The sequence below is a fragment of the Sylvia atricapilla genome, chromosome 9 (assembly GCF_009819655.1).
Source record: "Sylvia atricapilla isolate bSylAtr1 chromosome 9, bSylAtr1.pri, whole genome shotgun sequence".
NCBI classification, from domain to species: Eukaryota; Metazoa; Chordata; class Aves; order Passeriformes; family Sylviidae; genus Sylvia; species Sylvia atricapilla.
This window is the reverse complement of record NC_089148.1, coordinates 23601429-23623236: the sequence shown is the minus strand read 5'-3', so window position 1 is coordinate 23623236 and position 21808 is coordinate 23601429. Positions and strand designations below refer to the sequence as shown.

Genomic DNA, 21808 nt, shown 5'->3' with positions numbered 1-21808 from the left:
GCGCGCCGGGGGCCGGGCCGGGGCTGCGGGGACTGCACCGCCCACTAATGAAACACAGTACGCCCCGAACGTGAACTCTTCTCCGTGCCGTGCCCGCCGCTCGCTCGCGTCCCGCTTGCGATGCCGGCTGCTCCCGGTGCAGCTGTTGTGGCAGCGCTCGGCACGGGCCGGGGGCGGCGGAGCGGCGCGGTCGGTGTGTGACAGCCAGAGCCGCCGGAGCGCTCCGCCCGCCGCAGGAGCCTGGACTACAGCCCGGAGCCTGCCGGGAGGAAGCGCAGGGACGCGCCGCAGGAAGCGGGGCTCGGCGGCGCCGCCGTAGCGCTGCCGCGGTCCTGTACCGCCGCCCCTGAGTCACCGGAGAGGCTTGTGTGGGGCTGAGCGGCGGGGCCGGGCCAGTGCCTCGTCCGCCTGCCCTGCCCTGCCCTGCCGTGCTGCCGCTGACCCCTGGGGAAGCACGGTCCGGCCGGAGAAAGCGGCGAGAGGCGCCTGCGGAACGCGCACGAAGCTGCGGGCGAGGGGCGGCGAGTGGTACGTGGCGTGCCGTGCCGTGCCATACCGTACTGTGTGGTGCTGTGCCGTGCCATGCAGTGCCGTGCCTTGCTGTGTGGTGCTGTGCCGTGCCGTGCAGTGCGATGCCATGCCGAGCCGTGCTGTGCTGTGTAGTGCTGTGCCGTGCCATGCAGTGCGATGCCATGCTGAGCCGTGCGGTGCTGTGTGGTGCTGTGCCATGCCATGCCGTGCAGTGCCATGCCATGCTGTGCGGTGCTGTGCTGTGTGGTGCTGTGCCGTGCCGTGCCATGCAGTGCCATGCCATGCTGTGCGGTGCTGTGCCGTGCCGTGCAGTGCCATGCTGTGCTGTACCCTGCTATGCCCTGCTGCTGCCCGGTTGCACCCAAGTACTGCGAGGTGCTGTTAAGAGGTGCTGCCCGCCAAGGGAGGGGACCCCATTTGAGAACTCTTTTTCTTGGAACGAGGGTTAAAAACTGGTCTTCGATGTAGGGATTTTATTTTCGTCAATTTCGTGTTCTCTGCAGGTTGTATTGTATGATTTTCAAAAAGAGGTCAAGCTGGTATTGCAATTTCATAACGTAATTGGCAGAACTTACCTGCATTTGCTTGTTAGAAAGTGCTATGATGCTCATTTTAAAACACCTAAATAGACGTTCATTTTGAGAATATATAATAATATCATCATTGCCTATCACTACACCTATTGTAGAAAGCATGGCAAGCAAAATCTCATAAACAGCAAACTGTTTATATTTTTAAGTATGGTTTTAAAGTTTAATTGATCATTATAATAACGCTGGTAAGTGTGGCAACTAGGTTGCAAACTGCCAAAAGAGGATCTGAAGTTCACTTTTTCAAAAGCACATATGATGGAGATATAGTGGACCTCATAAATGCTGTGTTGCCACTGTTGCTAACAATTTTTAGAAATCAGGCATGATCGTTTGTTCCTATAAAATGAACCAACCAGAACAAGCAATTAGCGTCTGGAAATCGTTTCGGTGACCTCTTGTCACAAAGAAATAGTAAGATTTGATCACATATTTGGGAAGACCTGTATATGTGGCTATGTTCAGACTGGTATACACACAAATGACAAATTGTAAGTTTTAAGAAGCAAATTTATATAGCCCAAACATATTACTTTTATGGAATTTTACAGAAGTTCAATTATTCAACAAGTTCAACAAATTCTTGTTGTATGAGTTTTCATAGTACCATTTTTGAATCAAAATTAACAACTCTTTGGTTGTTCAGCCAGTTTTAAAGGAACAAAAATCCCTCCAACAACCTAGGAGCACAGCTTTCTTATACTGCTGTCCTGCATCCTGCATATCCTTCTTATATGTGCTTAACATTCATATTTTTTAAGCTGCCAAACCTCACGGGAAGACCAAAATGCTGTGTCTTAAACCTCTGATACAACTGATACTCTTAGTGAAAGGAGAGTGTGAAGGGGATGACCCAGAAAATAAAATATTATTGCGATAAAATTTTATTTTATTTGCGTGACAGTGGTAACCAAATATGTATTTTTGTGGTGCCTGGTGAACAAAGGAACAGCTGTCAGGTTCTGGAGACCTACTTGTATCTCCGTAGCTGAACTTAAGGATGGAACACACAGATACTGCACTGGCACAAAGCAGCAATTTTACTAGCAGAGAAACAGACTGTTCTTTTTCTTTTTAACCATCTGGTGTAATGACTTCTTTCAGGAGTGTTCCTTGAAAGGCAGAGATAGTTATTCAACTGAGCAATAGAAAAAGGAATGGGATAATTGCCATAAATGCATATATCAGTCAATAATTGAGAGGAACTTTTACCAGTAAAAGAATGCTGGGTAACATGTGCATAACTGCTGATCTCCAGTTAAAGAGTGCCTTTAATTTCCAGCAGATTTAACGACCACAAATAACTGCCCTGTAAAAACAAGCCAGGAAAACAATCCTACGTGGCAACAATGAGGTAAGTTGTAAGGCGTGTTAGACTAAAATAATTTACATTAATATTTTCAAGCATGGTATTTGCACTTTGAAAAAAGAGATTCAAAATGCTGTGGAAAAAAACCCACACAGATACTCTTTCAAAAATTGTACTTGTTTGCCTGTCCTAGATCACTGAATTTGATCAGAATTCCCTGCTGAAAACCTAGAAATTACTCACAGAGTAACATAAATAATATGCATAGATGAGTAATGGTATTACAATAATAAGGATAGATGAGTTAGCAGCAAGCTTAGAATGTTCATCTTCTATTCAATTCGTACTAATCTTGCAAGTAAAGGAGAAAGGGAAAACTGTGAAGTGCAACAAAGACAAGTGCCAAACTCTGCACCTAAAACGGGGCAAGCCTGGATGTCCAGAGAGACTGGGGAATGAGGGGCTGGGGAGCAGTGCCACAGAAAGGGACCTGGGGGTCCTGCTTAATGACAAGTTGGACATGAGCCAGCAGTGCTCTGAGAGCCAGGAGGGACATCCCTGTCCTGGGGGCACCAGGCACAGCATCACCAGCCAGGCAAGGGAGGGGACTGTCCCACTCTACACTGGTGCAGCCTCACTTCATGGTGGTTCTATGCAGTTTTATAAGAATACAATGTAAGAAGGATATAAAGCTGTTAGTGTCCAAAGAGCTACAAAGATGGTGAAGGGCCTTGAGGGGAAACCATCTGAGGAGTGGCTGAGGTCACTTGGTCTGTTCAGCCTGGAGAGGAAGGGTTTGTGAGGTCTCCCGGCTGCCTACAGCTTCCTAACTAGGGGAAGTTGAGGGGCAAAGCACTGATCTCTTGTCTCTGGTGACCTGTGACAGGACTTAAGGGAATGGCATGAAGCTGTTTCAGGTGGTGTGGGTATTAGGAAATATCTACCCATCTTAGCCAGAGGGTGGTTGGGCACTGGAACAGGCTCCCCAGGGAAATGGTCACAGCACCAAGCCTGATGCATTTGTTACATGGTGGGATTTGGGGGCCTTTCCTATGCAAAGTTAGGAGCTTGACTTCAATGAACCTCATGAGTCCTTTCCAACTCAGGATGTCCTGTCACTCTGTGAAGAACATTTAAGGTGCTGCTTTCTAGAAGCTGCTTTTTAAGATCTTCTGTTTAGTTCCAAGATCACGAGGATGCAGAAGCCTCTGCATTAAACTAAATCTGCACTCACAGTTTGCTGATAGGTAGTATCGTTGCCATTTTCTCAGGAGTTTCAGTTGTATCAATTCAATTCAATCTCTTGCTGAGATTGTTGCATTCCTGTATTACTCCATTTGGCGTGTTTCTTTTGCTCCACCTGTGTGTTATAACCTTAACATGATCAGCATCACATTTTCTGTACTGATCACCATTATCAGATGGCAGATATACACACTATTGTCAAAACATCCAGTAAATCAATTATATTGTTCTTCTGTGTGGTGCCTGAGCAACAGAAAAAGAGTAAGCATTTTATTTCCTCCTTCCTGCCAGAACTTTTGAGAAGGCATCTTCTCTTCTTTTTGCTTCCCAGTCAAGGTAAAGCTCCTGCAATACTGAAAACACTGAATCTCTGTACAAATTTGCTTTCTACTTTCAGCTGGATAGACTTGGCGAGGTATGTAAATGTTCAATGAAAAATGTAGTACTAAGAAAATAGGAAACAATGAACACTAAACAACTACTCTAGATTTATTTTCACAAAACAGTGAAATCCAGAGTTAACTGAAAAAAGTGAAAAACAAGTAAACACAGAGACTGAGTACCAGTAACACCTGTCTTGATAGCTGAAAGTAATTTGCCAAAGTGCTAAAGTCCTTATTTACTTATTTAAATGAAAATGTACTTAATATTTTGGGAGTTTTGATCAAGAGAGAAAACTGTACATGGGTTTAATGGCATCCTTTCCTGTTACTTGTTTTAAAGGTGTTTTCACTTCTGTAAGCTTCCAGGAAGAGTTATGGGAATCCGCCTACTACGCTTCACCTCTGTGGTGATCATCGTCTTGCTTCTTGTGGCAGGTGCTTTAACAGCTTTGCTTCCCACTATCAAAGATGACAAATTGCCCAATTCGAGAAGGGAACCAAAAACCCAGAGTCAGTCTGCCTTGGATTCATTCACTCTTATTATGCAGACATACAACAGAACTGACTTACTGCTAAAGCTTTTAAATCATTATCAAGCAATCCCCCACCTACATAAAATAATTGTTGTGTGGAACAACATTGGTGAGAAGACACCTGAGGAAATGTGGAATTCCTTGGGGCCTCATCCTGTCCCTGTTGTCTTTAAAGTTCAAACTGTAAATCGTATGAGAAACAGACTGCAGAATTTCCCTGACCTGGAAACAAAAGGTAATCAGCAGTTCATATCACTACTACTACTATTACTTTCATAGTTGAAATCTGAATGATAAAAGAGATCTGGTTGAGTTGTACTGTGTAATAAATCAATGGATCTTTTGGACCACTTAATAGAGTGTGGTTAGTAGAGAGGAAACCTGTGTTATGGGATCAGGTGCACACCACCACCAGGCTGTCAGTGAAGAGTAAAGGAAAAGAAAGAGGAATGTCAAATGCATTTCAAGGTCTTTTGCAACAGTTCTCCATTTCCTTTGTGAGGCAGACATAGGTAGTTCAGCTTCTCCTCCTTCTGTAGCATAAAGTGAAATTCAAAATGCATGTAATTGTTGAGTGTCTGCACTAATCTAGACTTAATTCATCTGGTAAAGACTTGATTTAGTTCGTTCCTCTTAAGGCTAAGTTCTCAAACATGTTCTGCTCTTCCAAGAAACTCCCCTCCCTACCTGTCTGGCTTTCTATCTCAAATTACACCCTCTTATTTAAGAGTACTTTCCCCAGTCTCTTGGGTATTCATCTAAATATTCTTCCTAAGCTCTTTCTAGGAGATGTACAACAATAAACCCTGTTTGTTTCAAGTGGAAAAAAAACCCATATGTTGCATTAGAGTCCTGACTTTACTCATGATTAGTAAAGGTAATTGTATTACTGCCCCCTCTCTATCATGCCTACTAGTCCAAACACATGATTTCTAGGAAGACACTGGAAACTTCAACTTCTCAAGTGTTTTTACTTACTGTAGTAAGATCTGTGCTAACTGTAAAATTTAGAAGTTTTAATGCATCTCTGCAGTTCAGATCTAAAAATATCCTTCCTTTTCTACTTCCTGGTAGTCTTTTGTCTAAAACTTAAGGCAAAGAGTCTTCCTTCTGTAGTTAATAATACTGACGGTTGCCTGGGCAATTTAACTTGTTCACATAGTGAGATGAGTAAAATTTTATAGTAAGAATCCTTTGCAAGTCTCACATGCTAAAGAAAAGTATCTAACTCTATTCTAGTTGTGTCTTTACACAAGATTAGTAGAATTTTAAGCTGCTTTGCCAAACACTCCCAAGTCTTCTAATGCATATTTCTCCAGCTGAGTTTTGTAACAACCTGGCAAATAATCTAAAACTAATCTAAACAGGCAAATAATCTAAAACTTACGTTTGCTTCCAATTACCACAGAGCTGTAACCATGCTTTAGCTTTGAAATCTAATTATGTTTTATCAATCTACTTTCAAGGAATTGCAATTCAGCTTAATAGTTGTAGAAATTCTGTATTTCTATCAAGTATTGCGCTGCATACTTTGCTCATGTGTTTAATCTTCTGATCAATGAAAAGTTTTTCTCATTTTTTCCTCCCTTCAGCTGTTTTAATGATGGATGATGACACACTAGTCAGTGCTCATGACCTTGCTTTCGCCTTTTCTGTTTGGCAGGTAATGTTTTGCATCTTGGCAGGCAATATTTGTGAGTTGCACTTGAGATTAATAGTTTTAATTAGAGCAATTCTGTAGCATACTGTTTTACCATTGGTTTTCTAGCTTTAAAGTTAAATTTTAGGAAGTTTGCAGTGTTAAATAGTAGAAACGGCAGAATTGTTCTTTAGTAGTATCTACATCTGTAATCCAAAACTTTAACATTTTAACTCTTACTTTACAAAACTGTGAAGTTGCTAACTGATTAATTTATTTAAATGTGTATTAGTCTGTGTGTTTTGTTTTGCAAAACACAAGAAATTGTCTGTAAAGTTATTTTCGGTGCCAAATGCACAGCTGCCAATGTGGGTAGATGTTTTGTTGGCACTATGTGATGTGGAGTGAGGCAGATTCAGTTTTATGAAACTGTGTTTAATTGAAACATTTATGCAGATCAAAGGACCATATGCCAACAATTTAATTCTTTCTTGGCAATAATGCTGTCCTCTTTTCATTTAAAAAAATGCATAAATCTCTCTTATGAACGCACTTAAGTGAACCCCACACTGTGAAATACCTGTTTAATTTCTTTTTTTCTTTCAGCAATTTCCAGAGCATATAGTGGGATTTGTGCCTAGAAAGCACATTTCTACTCCTTCAGGCGTATACAGTTATGGCAGCTTTGAATTGCAGAACCCTGGATTTGGGAATGGAGATCAGTATTCTATGGTGCTCATCGGTGCAGCATTTTTACACAGAGGATATTTAGAAGACTTTCAACAGCAGCCAGAAGCAGTTTATGCCTTAATAGATGAAACCCAAAATTGTGATGATATTGCCATGAATTTTCTGGTAGCCAAGCGTACTGGAAAGCCTTCAGGAGTGTTTGTGAAGCCTGTTGACATAAGAAATTTAGAAAAAGACACTAACAGTGGCTATTCTGGAATGTGGCACCGAGCAGAGCATTTGTTACAGAGATCCTACTGTGTAAATAAACTGGTTAATATTTATGATGGCATGCCCTTAAAATATTCTAATATCATGATTTCTCAGTTTGGTTTTCCTAATTATGCCAATCACAAAAATAAAATGTAAGCCAATGAATTTAAAGTGTTAAATGTTAAACAGTACTCAGTGAATTGTACTGAGTTCAAGGAGAGAAGGTGTAATTACTGCATCTTGGCCATCCCTCTTTGTAGCCTCTGATTTTTCTCTGCTAGGCTTTTTATGTATTTTCTTTCCATTCTAACTAATTCACAAAGGTAAGTTTTGAGAAAACTTAAAGAATATGTAGTCATGCTTAGCTGTGATAAAATCATCCTCTTTCCTTAAAACCTGAGAAGTTACTCTAATTAGGCCAGTTCTTCAGAAACATGCAGACAGAAATGCACTCCTACTCTTCAGATCGTAACATTTAGGTTTTTTTCCTTGAATATACATATCCAGTCAAATGAGATCTAGGCATATTTTTGACAGTTACATGTTGAGATGCTTCCTTGCCTTCCCACTCCTCACCTGCTCCTACCCAGTTTCCAGTGAAGCTGTAGAAGAGCTACAGTGAACCGCTGGCCAGGCTTCTGGCCTCCTGTACAAAACCCCTCTGAAGTTTGTATATAAGCTACTCGGTGTTCTGAGATGCTCTTGAAACTGCTCTGAAAGCCAGAAGAGTACCTCACCTGAATCTCAGTCCTTAAACCATTGCCTACAGTATCTACTCCTGCTGAGTTAATGGAAAACGATCTCTGATGTGGCTTTTTCTTCTATTATTGATTTGCCTAGAGTTGCTGAAACACTGCAAGCAGCTGAAAGGTAATTCCTAGTGGTTGGAAATATAAGAAACATGAATACATAAAATATGAAACTTATACATGCAGCCAGAAAAATTGGATGGAATGTTACTTATTAATATTCTCTTTAGTACTTAATGTTATTTTGAGATTTTGCATATATACTGTTACAAACATGCACCCAGGAAAATCCTCAATTTGTTAAAGGTTTTTTATTTACAGTTCCGAGTAAGAGCAGGGTGTTCAACATCTATGACAGTAAATTCTGTAATTTTACAGGTCTACTGGTTTTTTAGCTACTCTTTCAATGAGTATTTACTTTTTAGTTCCTATTTTTGTCTGGTTTTGGTGGCTATGACAACAGAGTTAAAATGCACAATAAACGGGTAAAGCATTATGAGAAAGGTATTTTACGGTACAGTGATATTTGACAGGGATGGACTATTATCAATCTCGGAATTCCCTGACTTTATTTATAGCAAGAAACGGAGCTGCTGTTAATGGCTTTTGTTAGATTGGGACTCTATAGTTCTGGAAACCTTCTATTGACATAGGCAGGGCAAACCTTTTCCAATGAAGTTGCAGAAGGGTTGGGCTTTTTTTTTGTGGTATGGAGGAGAAGAATAAAAGACAGTGCTTTTCCTGGACCATAGAATCAGATTTGGCATTCAAAGCAAATTCAGTTTCATCTGCATCAGCTTTTAACTGATTGTTAGAATCAGTTCAAAAGTAGCTGTGGGCAACCCGTCACAGCTAATACCTACTACACAAACAGCATCTGCACAAATGTATAATTTTACCATTTTTTTGTAATAAGTTAGCTGAACAAAGAGTGAAAAATACTCTAAAGTTCTTTACAGTAGGGTGTGAGTCTTTGAGGGGATTGAAGGATTCTTTTGCCTTGTTCTATCAGTATTAAAGGCTTTGACTTCTGTTCAGTGAAACTACTTTTGTAAGATTTAAAGGGCAGAATCTTAACATGGCAATGTAAATTCTGCTTAATTTTGTTGTAATAGTGAAAAGTCATTTTTAATTATTGTGCTGTAGTGCTAAGTAGTATACAAACTGGTCTATGATCTTTCCAGAAATGCAAATTTCCCAGTGGTAGTTTACAGTATTTCATTTACTTGTTTTCCATGATTTCTGTTCTGTGCAGTCAACTGGAATTGTGAAGACTCAAAGTTGTTGTTAACCTTATTTTTGAAATGTGACATGAACTGTCAAGTCAGTCAAATCTTAGTATTGGGCTCTTTGTTGGAACAAAGGAGTTGTTTTGGGTTTGGGGTGGTTTTATTTTTTGTTCTTCTGTATCAGTGAAAGAATTAATAGAACAAGCTTTTAATGGTACTGTTAAATTTAATTTGCACCATTGTAAAATAAAATACAGAATGCAGACTTGTGACATATTTATTTTCAGGTCATTGACCAAATTTTTCAGTGTTACAATGTCTAAAGTAAGCTCACAGTTTGCATACTTATGAGCAGCACCAAGATTTCTTTTTTTTTTTTTTTTTTTTTTAAATGTGTACTTGTTGGCACATACATTCATTTAATTTAGGTAAGGCCTACTTATCAAGGAAGAAAAGACATGAACCAACAACCTTAATAATTTATTCTTAGCTAGAAAATACAAAGATAGGACTTAAGCTCCAGCCGTAATTCATTGTACTTTGGACCCAAAAGGGGTTGTTTGTTTATTTTTTTAAAGTAGATTTTTAATCTCTTGGTAGTTAAAAAAATGCCTTAAGATTTTTTACTGAAAAAACATTACCAAAAAATATATTTTTAACAAAATAATATGCATGTGATAATTTCTTTTGAGAATTACTCGTATGTCATTTGGTAATATTTTAGAGTCTAAACAGAATCATCACCACCTCTGAATGTTCTGTTGAAATTACTGAATGCAACACAGGATTTTAAGCATGGTATCTAATATATATTGAAAACAATCCTTGATAAAAAATCAGGATATAGTGCTAAAATGATAAACAGCACAATAAAATTGCTTCTTTACAAAAAAATGCCACAAGATGTCACTGCAGCCCTGATATTTAATCTCAAATGTTAAAACTACTACATAGTATTGATTAGAATAACTAAGTTGTACTAGTTGAAAATATTCTTAAAGCTAGCATTTTACAAAGTGAGCTTCATTAAATAATCATACTAATAGCTATGAGATGAAATACTGGAATTGAAAAAAACACAGAGGTTATTTTGCGCATATTTTTACAGGGAAGAAAAGAAAGGTTAGTTTATTTCTGATGTTTACAAAGGCTGCAGCTAAGTGCCACAAATGAGAACTCTTCTGCAGTGAAAACTGTATTTTTAGCTTTGCAAAAGATGTACAAGCAGTATACAAAAAATTGCCAGCTGGGCTTCAGTTTTTAGTTGTGTCTCCCTCCTAGATTTACCAGTCTAGCTCGATGGGTTCACATATCTTAGGCTTTGACACTGTTTCTATGGATTCTAGATACTGGATAGTAGGCTGTAGACTGTTCCATCTTCCCTTCTGTTGCCAAAGAGCTTTGCTAAAGTAATTTCGAGTATGCTATTTTAAACTCTCCTTAAGCAGAGTGCAGCACTGACTTAGAAATGTGTTACACTGAACTGTAGTGAAAGTCTTAGTAAAAAAAGGACATAAAAAAAACTGCAGTTCTGTTATATACCTTAATACCCCATATCTTACACAGGATATAGTACCCCTTAGAGAATTGCTTGTAAATAAAAAAAACACCAGTGAAATACTTGATTTTTGTTAAGGGTTACACACATGTGAAAGTTATAAAGAACAATCTAAAGAAAAACAAACACTCATTTCTATGAAAAGCAAATACCTTCCAACAACCTTTATTTAATCTGCTGCTACATAAGACTGCAGTCTCATTCTTGTATCTTGTATGAAACAGTACTTACTACTGAAAATGAGGTTTTCTCAGGCACAAACAGGGTCATGTTTAGCATATTCGGTTTGGAGCTTTTCCAAAAAGCAGCGTAAGGACATAGGTACAAAGCATTAGAATCAACGCAAACATTAAATAAGCAAATACAAAAACAGCTGCCCTGTCTTCTGTAGTCCTTCACCTGACTTGTAAAGCTTTAAAGATTATCCAGTGCTTATGACACCAGATAAAAAACTGAAGCGTCAGAAGTGTTTCACACTCATGCTTAGCCTCATTAGCAGAGACACCAGGATTAATTACATGAACTGGTGGTTACAGCAGGTTATTTATAGTGCTAGGGAAAGCTGGTATTGATGGTGAACCTCAGGGCTGCAACTGGCTTTGTATTACAACATCTTTTAAAGGTGTTTCAAGAGTGGATTTTTTTGTTTGCTTGTTTGAGGGAAGAGTGACCTTTTTTACCCCCTTTTGTTCTCTCCTCACGGAACCTCTCCTTTGCAACCTTCGCTTTAGTTTTAAAACTGAGACGGACACTCTGCCCTGCTTGGCACTTACCAATTCTCTCTAAAGGGGAGAGGCGGAAGAATGAGCCCAGTGGTCGAACCAGCGGTAGGAAAGCTCCGCGGCCCCGCCGCGCGCGGCAGCTGCCGGCCCCTCCGCCCTGAGCGCGGCCCGCACCGCCCGGGCGGGAAGGGACGGGGCGCTCGCTGGGCGCCGCCAGCTCATTGGCTGCAGGCGTAGCATGGCGGCCTCTGATTGGTCAACCGGCTTGTTTCTCACGACAAAGGGTGTCCCAGGTAGATTAGTGGGCGCTCCGCCCGTTCCCCCGTGCCTGAGGCGGCCCTGCCGCTGCGCCCGCCTCCGTCCGGAGCCCGCCCGCGTTGCTGAGGCAGCGCTCCGGCTCAGCCCTGCTCCGAGTACGCGTGACACCCGCCCAGTGCCCGTGGGGCGCTCTGCCACGGGCCGCCTCCGGGCGGGGAAAAGCAGCCCCAGTGCAGCAGGGCTCGGCGCCGCTGCCCGGGCAGGCGGGGCGGAGGGCGGGGCGGTGCCCGGCTCAGGGCCGCTGCCTGCCGGAACAGGGGCGCTGCCGGGCTGGGGAGCGCAGGGGGCCGGTCACTCGCAGCGTCAGCTCTGGGCCGGGCGACACAAAGGCTCCGTAACGCGGTTGCCAGAGCGCCGCCGGTCGCCTGGTAACCGCCCGCTGCCGCTTTATCCGGGGGCGTCTCCTGGCTGGGGGCGGGGTGGAGTTGGAGTCCCTGTGGGTGCCTGCTCGGCTCGGCTCCCGCTCCTATGCGGGCTGTGGCCGCCGTGCTCGCAGCACCGTGGGCCCTGGCGGGCGGCCCCTCCGGGCAGCGGGTCGCGTCCCTGCGAGCGCGCCCCGGCCCCGCCGGCGCTGCCCCGGGGCGCCATGAGCTCGGAGCCGCCCCGCGCCTCGCTGCTCCGCGCCCTCTTTAAGATGGAGCCGCCGGGGGCCGCCTCCGAACTGCTGGGGGGAGCCTCGGAGTTCGTGAAAGGTGAGAGCCGCCTCATCCCTGCTTGCGGGGTCCCGGAGCCGCTCGCAGAGAGGAGAACCCGCTGGCTTCTCTCCCGCCCTCTCCTGGCTTTGCTGACTGCCCGGCTCGGCCCTGGCCGCTTTGCGCGGCGGGTTTCGGGGGCGCTGCGTTCGCCGCTCTCCCGGCGAGGCGCGGGGCCGGCACCTGTTGCTGCGCGCTGCGGGCCGGGTGCGAGCCGCGGCCGAGGGGCGCCCGGCAGAGCGCGGGGCCCGGCCCGGGCGCTCCCGCCGCCGCTCACGCAGCAGAAAAAGGAGCGGCGGAGCCTCTTCCGCCCCGCGGTGACAGGCGTGCCCCGAGGCGGCGGCCCGCTGCCTTCGCCGTCCGACGCTGTGCTTCTAATCTGTCTTTCAGATCGGTTGTACTTCGCTACTTTACGAACTAAACCGAAAAGTACCGCAAATACCCACTACTTCTGTACCGATGAGGAGCTGGTCTATGAAAAGTAAGTGTTGTGGTTTCCATAATCAAAGTAATCACCTGAGAGTCTCCTCAACACACTTTGATGTATTCCGTAGAAAATTTTTCGCCCCTTTGAGGTACTTGCATAGACTATGAGCATGAAGTTAGTCCGAATGTATTTATTTATTAACTGAAACTCGTTTAACAAGGCGACTCTTCAATGAAAGACCCATAAAAACAACTGCAAGGCCAGTTAAATGGCTTAAATTGTGGTTGAGCTCGAGGAAGGATATCTGAGTCTTGTAAGATTGTTTGAAACACGGAGGTCTATAAGGAGTTATCACACTTTATTGAATGATGTCTTAAGCAGAAGACTTATTTGGTATGAATAGATAAACAGTCGTTTGTTTTATATTTCCTGTATTTTCCTGGATAGAGAGTATAAAGTTTACAGAATCATAAGAATGACACGTTCAAATGTGATTTTGAAGAGCATCTACAACTTGTTTTATAAGTCTGGTTATATACTATTTTGAGATACAAAAGCCATCAAAAAGTGCTATCTTTGGAACAGCAGAAAAACTATTTTCTGTGAAGTTAAAGGTTTATGCTTGTAAGATACTTTACATAAAAGGTAAAAAATAAAATTGATTGTAGCTGTGAATACTATTTAAGGACATAAAAAATATCATACAAATAATCACTCTGTGCTGTGGCTAAAAAGTTGGTGCTCTGGATTCCAAGATCAACTGTTTCCTGTGTGATGTTTGCCACAGCAGAAGGTTTGCTGCAGCAGAAGTGAACAAAAATTGTTTTCCTATTTTAAGTATTACTTGCTTTCCAAATTGTATGAAGCAATTGTGAACATCACCCATTCTTCCCTCCTTTCTCCAGTGACCAATACTGCTTCTGTGATGATGTAAACCAACATTCCTTGATTTTTTTGCTTACTTTCTATGCTTAGCTTGTAGTTTCAGGGTATCTATTTTCTTGTCTTAAGCTGTGTGTATTCTACTGGAGTTCCCGATGGTTCATTGTGAAAGCTCCCTTTTGTAGTGGGCTGCTTGGGTGGGCAGTAAGTTCTTTAATGATCATTAAGGATTTTGATTGGCTGGGACCTTTGGAGTATCCTTAGGGAGGGTTGACCTAATACGGAAAGCAAAACTCAATTGGGGAAGATCCTAAGCAATTTGGGTGGTATGAAAGTATCCACTTGCTTTAAGAAAGGAAACTTGTATCTCTTCCAGACTCCAGTATTGTTTCAGTTCTTAATGTGCTTTTAGGAAGTGTGAAGGAACCTTATGTGGCATTTGATCTTGTGGGTAGGAAGGGGGAGCAGTTCTGTATTGTAAGTTACAGATGGCTGTGCTAACCAAGGCCTGTAACTGAGGTATTTGTGTAAGGACAGTGTCATATTTAAAAAAGAAAAAGTACTGAGAAATTTGAGGTGGTGGGAAGGGAAGTAATTTTCTATAACGTGTAAAGGAAATTCTGTAGGTATATTCCTTAACCCAGTGTTAACTACATATGAGGAGGGTGTAACCTAATACCAGGTATAATTACCAGGTAATGGAGGAAAGCAAAGTTTCCTTTATCTTCTGAGGCACATCTATAGACTTTGAACATTTAGATCCTGGTGTGTGTTCTGAATTGGTGGTTCCTAATCTGTCTGGCCCATTTTAAAGTTGTTGTCCTGTATCTGATAACATAACGATACTTTCTCTTTTGTGCACATAAAAGGCTAAAATGTGATATGAAAATAAGTGACAGTTACCAGGTGGTATCAAGGAATTGTGCAATAACCTTTTACATATCATTGCTAAACTTTCCCCTGCTATTTGTATTGCAGCACCCATTCCCTATCAGTATGCAATATTTGGTGATAAAGCTGTGCCTGATCTTAGTTTTTTTTCCTTCTTATAGCCAAGGAAGTTTCTGTGGTCTCAGGGAAGTAAAAGCAGGTGTCAGTAAGGTTACCATGTTATGTATATTTTTAATATCATTCTGCATTTGGAAGGCTAGAGGTAAATTAAAGAATAGAATGCAAGACTCAGTTCTTGGGGAAGTGCTAATTTTACTAATTTGTGCTAATTTGTAGCTCCTTTTATGCTCATTAACAAGCTTGACATCAGTTTATTATGTTTCCTAGGCTGCACATGAAGTGGGGGCCTTACAGGGCTTATCTGTAAGTAGTAGTAGAGTGTAACTTTAGTGCAACAGATCAGATGGTCTGCTCACTTCCTCAAAAATGCAGTCTTCTGTCTGAGAAAGTGATTAGGAGTGTTTGTTGCATCATAGCAAAATAAATATTTGGAAGTGAATTTTGAAATGCTGTAGCTCAGAACAGTGGTTTGCAGAGTCTTCATGGAAGTGGCTTGTCTGGGTGGTTCTTGTGGTCAGAATTCCACAGCCACTTTTCCTCTTTAATCAAATGACTCGTTCAGAGAGTTCCGGGGGGGGGGAATAGGAGAAGTCTGCTCAGGCATGAGGTCCTCAGCACCTGTGAGGTATGTGAGTAATTACATTAATACAATTGTTTATTGATTTAACTTTGCTTAGAGGCATCATTGTAGTGACAAGACAAAGATACTTCATTGTGCTTGGAAGTAAACTGGTTTTATTTTGCCTCTTTTTCTGTTTAAATTGCTTTTCTTTGGGCTCTTGTTCTGTTAGCTTGTTACAGAATTTTATTTGGCTGACTTTACAGAGGTGTCAGTTTGCTTCACTGAAGCAGTATCTGATCTGAAAATCTCATGAATATGTACGTTTGGAGTTGCCTGATTACAGAGAGCCTGGTACTGGATCACATAGTACTTAAAAACTGGCTCACTTGCTTCCCTTTTTGTCTCCCCCACTCTTGAAGAGACATAAGGAAGCAATTTTTATATTACTAAAATAAAAATATACCCCATTTAATAAACAAAGGACTTAGTGCTAGTTCTGATGGTTTGGGAAGTTTGGGGTTGACTTGCTCCTGTAGCTTGTCACATGGTTTATTATACAGAGTGTGGTTATGTAATCTTAAGCACTTTAGCCTTCAGTTCTCACTTGACGTTTTGAACTGTTCTAATGAGTTCATAATACTGTCTAACTTAAACATTCACCCTAAAAAGATAATGAAGATGTTCTGAAAACCATTTAAGGCCATCTCAAATGCTATCTGACTAGGAACTTCCTACTAGAACTGACACTATTTTAGTTAAATGCCTGCAATTTAATCCTGAATCTATTATGCCAGAGAAATTATATACAAATGCCTCAGTTTAGAGAACAGGAAACCTGAATGAAATGACATAATTCTGAAATCTCTTCTTTGATAGTTCTGTTTCTGTAAGATTTTCTCAGAGTCTTTCTGAAACTCTCTGAGATTCCTCCTGAAAAAGTCTGCACTGTTTCTTAAAAGGGGACACAGTATTTCAGGGTAGTGTAGTACAGGTAACTATTGCTTTGGAAAAATGGTATTAATGACAAACAATCCATCTTGATGAAGATTGTCGTTTGGCAAATAGACAAACCTTGCCTTGGCAAGACCTCAGTTAATGAGTTAGGCACTAGTAAGAAGCTTTTTATTCTCTAAGAATAGCGTCTTTCACGTTTCACCTTCCAGTAAGCAGATCTGAGTTGAGAATACTACACTTGACTGGTTAACTCAGCTTTCACATTGTTTTATCAAAGCAACTTTTAATGTCCTTTTTATTTCTGAGTAGTTTCCTCAAAGTCAGAATTTAAATAATGTGAAAGAGGAACCTCTTACTGATGAATTATAATGGCAGCCTTCATAAATCATAATGGTTTTTATTCAGTCATTTGTTCTGACTTTGGATTCTCTTGTATAAACAGCGTTTGCAGATCTAATCTCTGACATGGTGTAAGCAGCTGTAGAAGTAGCAAATATGATAGTCTCTGCAAATCATGCTTTACACTGAAACATTCTTTCAAGCTGTGGTATGTTACTTGCCCATTGCACAGCAGTCTTCATGAGAGCTACTTCAGTTAGGTAGCAGTAGAGCAAGACGCTCAAGTGCTTAGCACTTAAAACAATATTAAATGAGGGCTGTTTCTTCTACTGTATGTGTATATGCAAAGAAGCAGTTTGTCTTTCCTGTGAGAAGAGTAAGGGTTAGCTCGTCTGGTTTTGTTTTGGCGTAATGCAGCTTTTCTGTGGCTCTCCAATAACAGTACTTGCATAGGAAACCCAAACTCAATCTTTCTATGGCTACAGTCATTTGAAAGGAAAAAGAAAACTTAAATTTAGCCTTTTTACAAAAACAGAGCTGTTTACACAGCTTTACTTTACACAGAAAGCAGGAATTTCTTTTTTTGCATCAGTAATTTTGAAGACTCAACCTTGACTATGGGATGGATGACCAAGATAACTTAGTAAGATTAAGTCCAAAATTAAAACAAGGAAATTTCCCAACTTAATTTTACGCATTGCTTTACTATATCTGTCTTTGCTTTTTCATAAGTAAAAGATAAAAGCATTTGTCAGTAGTACTGAGGAGAGTTTTCTTTTGTTTGCAGAAAAAGGGTACCAGGATAAAACAGCAGCTTTCTAAGCTCCAATGTTTTGTTGGATGGGAATGTAGGTTGTCTAGCAAATCCCTTATGTGCATCTTGGCCTCTCTCAAGATGACTTCTTTCCAAAGGTTCTAGGCTTCTGGTATGACCCGAAGGTTCTTCCATAGGGCAGCTTTTTATAGGAGAACCTCTTCATTCTTAATTTGTTTTTGATATCAAGGAGCACCGAATTAAAAAATCGTATATCTGGAATAACTATTTTTATTATCTGTGGCTTACATTCAAGAGTTCTTGAATTTTGAAGAATCAGGATCTTGAGAGAGATTTGGAACTTCCAAGAGGAAATGGACTTTATAGCTGGGTTTTTTTGCATAATCCAGGGCCTCTGCATTATTCTTACCTTCAGATATTTGCAGTTACATTTGCTGCATCATCCTTTGTCTGTTCAGAAGCATGCAATCCTTAAGTAGCCTTAAGCATTAGGAATTTTATCTCAGCCAATTAAGAAAGCTCCTAACAATTCACGTGTTACTGGAATCAGTGGACTAGAGGACAAAAACAGTGCTCACCTTTTTCATGTGCTTGAGAAGTGGGGTGGAGAAACACACTTTAGGAAACTGTAAATGGAGAAAAAAAGCCTGAATAGGTAAGATTTCCCAACCAGCAGTTAGGTTGTAATAATGTGCAGACTGATCCTCTCTCATCCAGAGACTTTGTTGCATGTGAGAAGTGTTCAGCTTATGATTTCAAGCAAGTAGCTGAATAGTCAGTTGGCAGCTTCTGCAAATGGTTCTAGGAGTCTTTTCTAGGAGAAAACAGATACCAGAAACTTATGCTACTGCTTCCACGTGGCATCATGGTAGTATTTTTGAAGTAGAGTATTTAAATGTTCAGCTAGTATATTCTGGGGTTTTGCTATTTGGTTTGAGAAGCATAAGGGATAGCAAGTCTCCATGGGATGGGGAGGAAGAGTAATTTAAGGTATCATCTAGGTACCTGATTAAAACAAAATACAATAAAATGTTAAATAATGCCTTAACTGCCTTCTGTTCCTCTGATTTCCACCTCTGTTGTAAATGACTGTCTCTCTTAAATGACTTAACCTTCAGAGGCATTCCAGTTTCTCATACTGTATTTAAATGCCTAGTTAAAATATCTAGATGTAGAGGAGATAGAAGTAAAATAATACTGGATGAATTTTCAGTGACTATTTGGCTTTTCTTAGGTTGATCTTCAGTTTTTGCCAAATCAAATTCTTCATTCAGCTGGTGATTTGGTGTGTCATTTCATTCCCGTTCCCTGTACCCCACCTATTTCCCATGTTCCACTTACATTTACTTAAAATTCTGGTCTTGAGATGAGAATCCTTTGGGTGAATCAGGATCAAGTGTCACTAATTCAAGTATAAAAATGACCTTTTGTAGGAAAAGTAATGAGGGTGCATAGAATTAAATCCTTCTGCTTAAACACATCAAAAACTGTATTTAGGTCTAGGGATGTAAATTGAAGAAAGATTTTGTACATCAGCGTTCATTGACTTCAGTACAGAGCTTTGTATTTTCTTTCAAAGTACTCTTTTGATTTGAAGATTTCTAAAGCACTTGTTTCACTTAAGCCCCCTCAAAGAAAGGATAATTAACTTACTCCAATTTAGAAGTATAAAATGGAGAAAGGTTATGTTACATTATTTTAACTTTCTGCCTTGCATTTCAACCACAATGTTTTATCAGCAAAGGCAATAGCTGGTTTATACTGCCTCTGTAGTAGTAGGGAAGTAGCTTGGGAATTTGCAGTGGTTTTGTGTGTGGGTAGTAATTCTGATGCAGCAGGGGCTGAAAATGCCTTTCCTTTTATTGTGTTTAGATTCTGACAAATATCTTGTTTCTGCAGCATAGACAAACAGGGATAGTACCAGAATCTTAAACACAGATACTTCTACCCCCTATTCCACTGTGTTAGGAGAAACACAGGATTCTTAATGGTAATCAGTGATGGAGATTGTGACATCTTTAACTTGGGGACGAAAAGAAGCTGAATGGGTTCATTTTGTTGAAAGACATTACTTCCTGGATAGACTCAAATGTATTTTATTCTTATACCCTCCAAAATTGTAGTTTGTCTTGTGGATAAATCTGTAAATTGATTTTCATGTACTTTTCCTACGCTACTGTTCAAATTCAATCAAGTGGAAAAGTAGAAGTGGATATATTACTTCATATTGATGTACTTCTTGCAAATGAATTGTGATAAGTCTTATCATAAAGCATGGCTGTATTTCTTCAGTTCTTTAATGAACTGTGTATTCAGTTAATCTTTCTGACACTTTGCTTACAATGTTTTTTCAAAAAGTATTCTGTAACTATCTCATTCAATATTTTTCCACAATACTTTAAAAAGTATTTCCCCAAAATAATTTTAATATGTTTTGCTGTTCCATCTTATATTTAAGTGAAAGAATGCTCTAAAATTGATGGAGTAAGATCGGGTGGGGGTGTTTGGTTCATGTGCAACAGTATGGGAGGAGATGTTAGGAAGCCTTCTACATGACTTTCCTTGTAGCTACATTCACTCCAGTGTTGTTAGAGCTCCAGTTTTAACTTCTTGACTTAACTCATAGTGGCTCTTAAAACATTTTTATTTCGTCTCTATGAAAAACTGTATGGAGGGTTGTGTTTTAAAAACAACTATTGGCCATATCTGGCAGACTTATCAAAGAGAAGATGATGAATTCTGAAGTGAAACCCTGCTTTCCTGGGGCTGCACTATTCTCTTGGCTTAGTTAACTTCCATTCAACCTGCAAATTAAGGTCTGGTAGCTGGACAGCTTGGTCTCTTTCCCAGCTAATTAGCTTCTGTCATTACATCATAAACGTTTTGTGCTGAACTGAATCTTAACCAATGCTTGTGTTGTTACTTGATCTTGTGAAGTAGATGATACTGAAATACATTGATAGATTGGTGTGGCAGGAAGGCTGCTTGCCTTAGGGTGATCAAACTAACGTGATTGTCTCTTTTTGCCCTGGTCTTGGCTTTTTTTTTTTTGGGGGGGGGGGAGAGTATGGGGAGGAGGGTATCAATGATGTTACGAGCACTAAAAAGATGAAGCACTCCTAATTTGTTTTTGTGTCTGTGCAGAATGGGTGAAGCAGAAGGCACCTCTGCACATATGTAATGCAACCCATGGGCTCAAAGCAAGGTTGACAAGAGCAGGTTGTTCACATCCTTGTACTATTTGGCTGTAATTTTACAACCTCTCTGTGCAGTTGCTTAATTAGGGTTTAATTGCCCTCAAAGTGGAAGTTTTCTTTTTATGTTCAGCTGGAATCTAATTCATTTTCCTGAAAAAGAAACCCTTTGCCAGGGGGGAGAAGGCTTGATAGGTGCTACCATCTATTCTATCATTGTGTAATTTCAGTACCTTTTTACTCCTTCCAAGACTGTAAGTCCAGAACAGCTTTTTCCTTTGTGATTCCCCAAATAGAATGCATTCAGATGCCCATGACTTGTTTTGTTTGTCAGTAGGCAAGAAGCTTCCTGTCTTTTTTATCAAAAAGGCTTAATGCAGATCAGATTAAAGCAGTTTAAGTCCATTCTCACTGTAATTCCTAACGTGTGCTTCAACAAATTTGCATAGGCCATCAAGATTAAGTTTTTTATATACATCAGGAGGATTACTGGAGGAAATTTTCAGATTAAATTTTGACCAGTTCTGCACAATTGATGGAGAGGGAGCTCTAGAAGAGGTTGCTGTAAGTTGCTTGCATAAAGGCTGCTGTTGTTTGTAAGGGTGCCTGTGTAGAGGGTTTGCCAGGGAGAGCACTGTGAATCACTACAAGGAACTCCTGCTGTGCAATCATTTTCCTGTACAGATTACTGCTACTAGCTCTTACCTTAAGGCCAGAGATTGTTCTTGTTTCTCTCCTACACTTTTAAACTGCATTACCTTTGAACAACAATGAGATGTTTAGAACATGAAATAAATAATAAATTTGTAAGAACAGCCTAGAGGCAGGAGGATTTGAGGGACAAAAGGAAACATAACTAGATGTAAAGTGTGTATGTAGTATCTAATCTTTGGGATAGGGAAGGAAGGGTTATGGAGAAATGAGCTTTAACTTCAGACAGAGATCAAGACTAGATGTTACTAAATAAATTTTATTTTTTACCCATAAGAAATTCTATTTAGCTTATAGTAGGTAATGATATATTTTCATCTTAAGCAGTTGTAGAATCTTTAGGATGACATCAGCATGGTTTAAATGTGTACCATGTCTTCAAGTTCTTCAGTCTGTGGTTTTGACCAAAACCAGGCTGGATATCATGGGATGAAGAAAAAAATTCTGTAGTTAGTGTGTGTATATAATGGGAAAAGAAGTTACTAGACTATCATAACCTGAAACTACAAATGA

General features: G+C 40.7%; 2 protein-coding genes across 10 annotated transcripts in view; both read left to right on the top strand.

Moving 5' to 3' along the window:
* The first annotated feature begins 2 nt into the window (after window positions 1-2).
* EXTL2 (exostosin like glycosyltransferase 2) lies at window positions 3-9426 on the top strand. 5 transcript variants are annotated; one of them, XR_010744253.1, is made up of 7 exons: window positions 3-528; window positions 2404-2475; window positions 4007-4090; window positions 4399-4826; window positions 5368-5468; window positions 6184-6254; window positions 6837-6878. XR_010744253.1 is itself a non-coding variant. In XM_066325286.1 (6 exons), the coding sequence occupies exons 2-6, from the start codon at window positions 2471-2473 to the stop codon at window positions 7326-7328; spliced, it is 1080 nt and encodes a 359-aa protein (XP_066181383.1). In that variant the 5' UTR covers window positions 12-528; window positions 2407-2470; the 3' UTR covers window positions 7329-9426. The 5 variants fall into 5 exon arrangements, 4 of the variants coding, with proteins under 4 accessions (XP_066181383.1, XP_066181382.1, XP_066181385.1 ...); XM_066325286.1 differs by lacking the exon at window positions 5368-5468 and having other exon boundaries at window positions 12-528; window positions 2407-2475; window positions 6837-9426; XM_066325285.1 differs by lacking the exon at window positions 5368-5468 and having other exon boundaries at window positions 12-528; window positions 6837-9426.
* Window positions 9427-11895: 2469 nt separating this feature from the next.
* Window positions 11896-21808, top strand: part of CDC14A (cell division cycle 14A) — a 52314-nt gene continuing 42401 nt past the window's right edge. For 2 of the 5 annotated variants that reach the window (XM_066325282.1, XM_066325284.1), the window contains exons 1-2: window positions 11899-12440; window positions 12831-12921. In XM_066325282.1, coding sequence (XP_066181379.1) covers window positions 12335-12440; window positions 12831-12921 — 197 coding nt within the window. In that variant the 5' untranslated portion in view covers window positions 11899-12334. Of the gene's footprint in view, window positions 12441-12830; window positions 12922-21808 lie in introns of all 5 variants that reach the window. The other 3 variants (XM_066325283.1, XM_066325280.1, XM_066325281.1) reach the window with 3 other exon arrangements.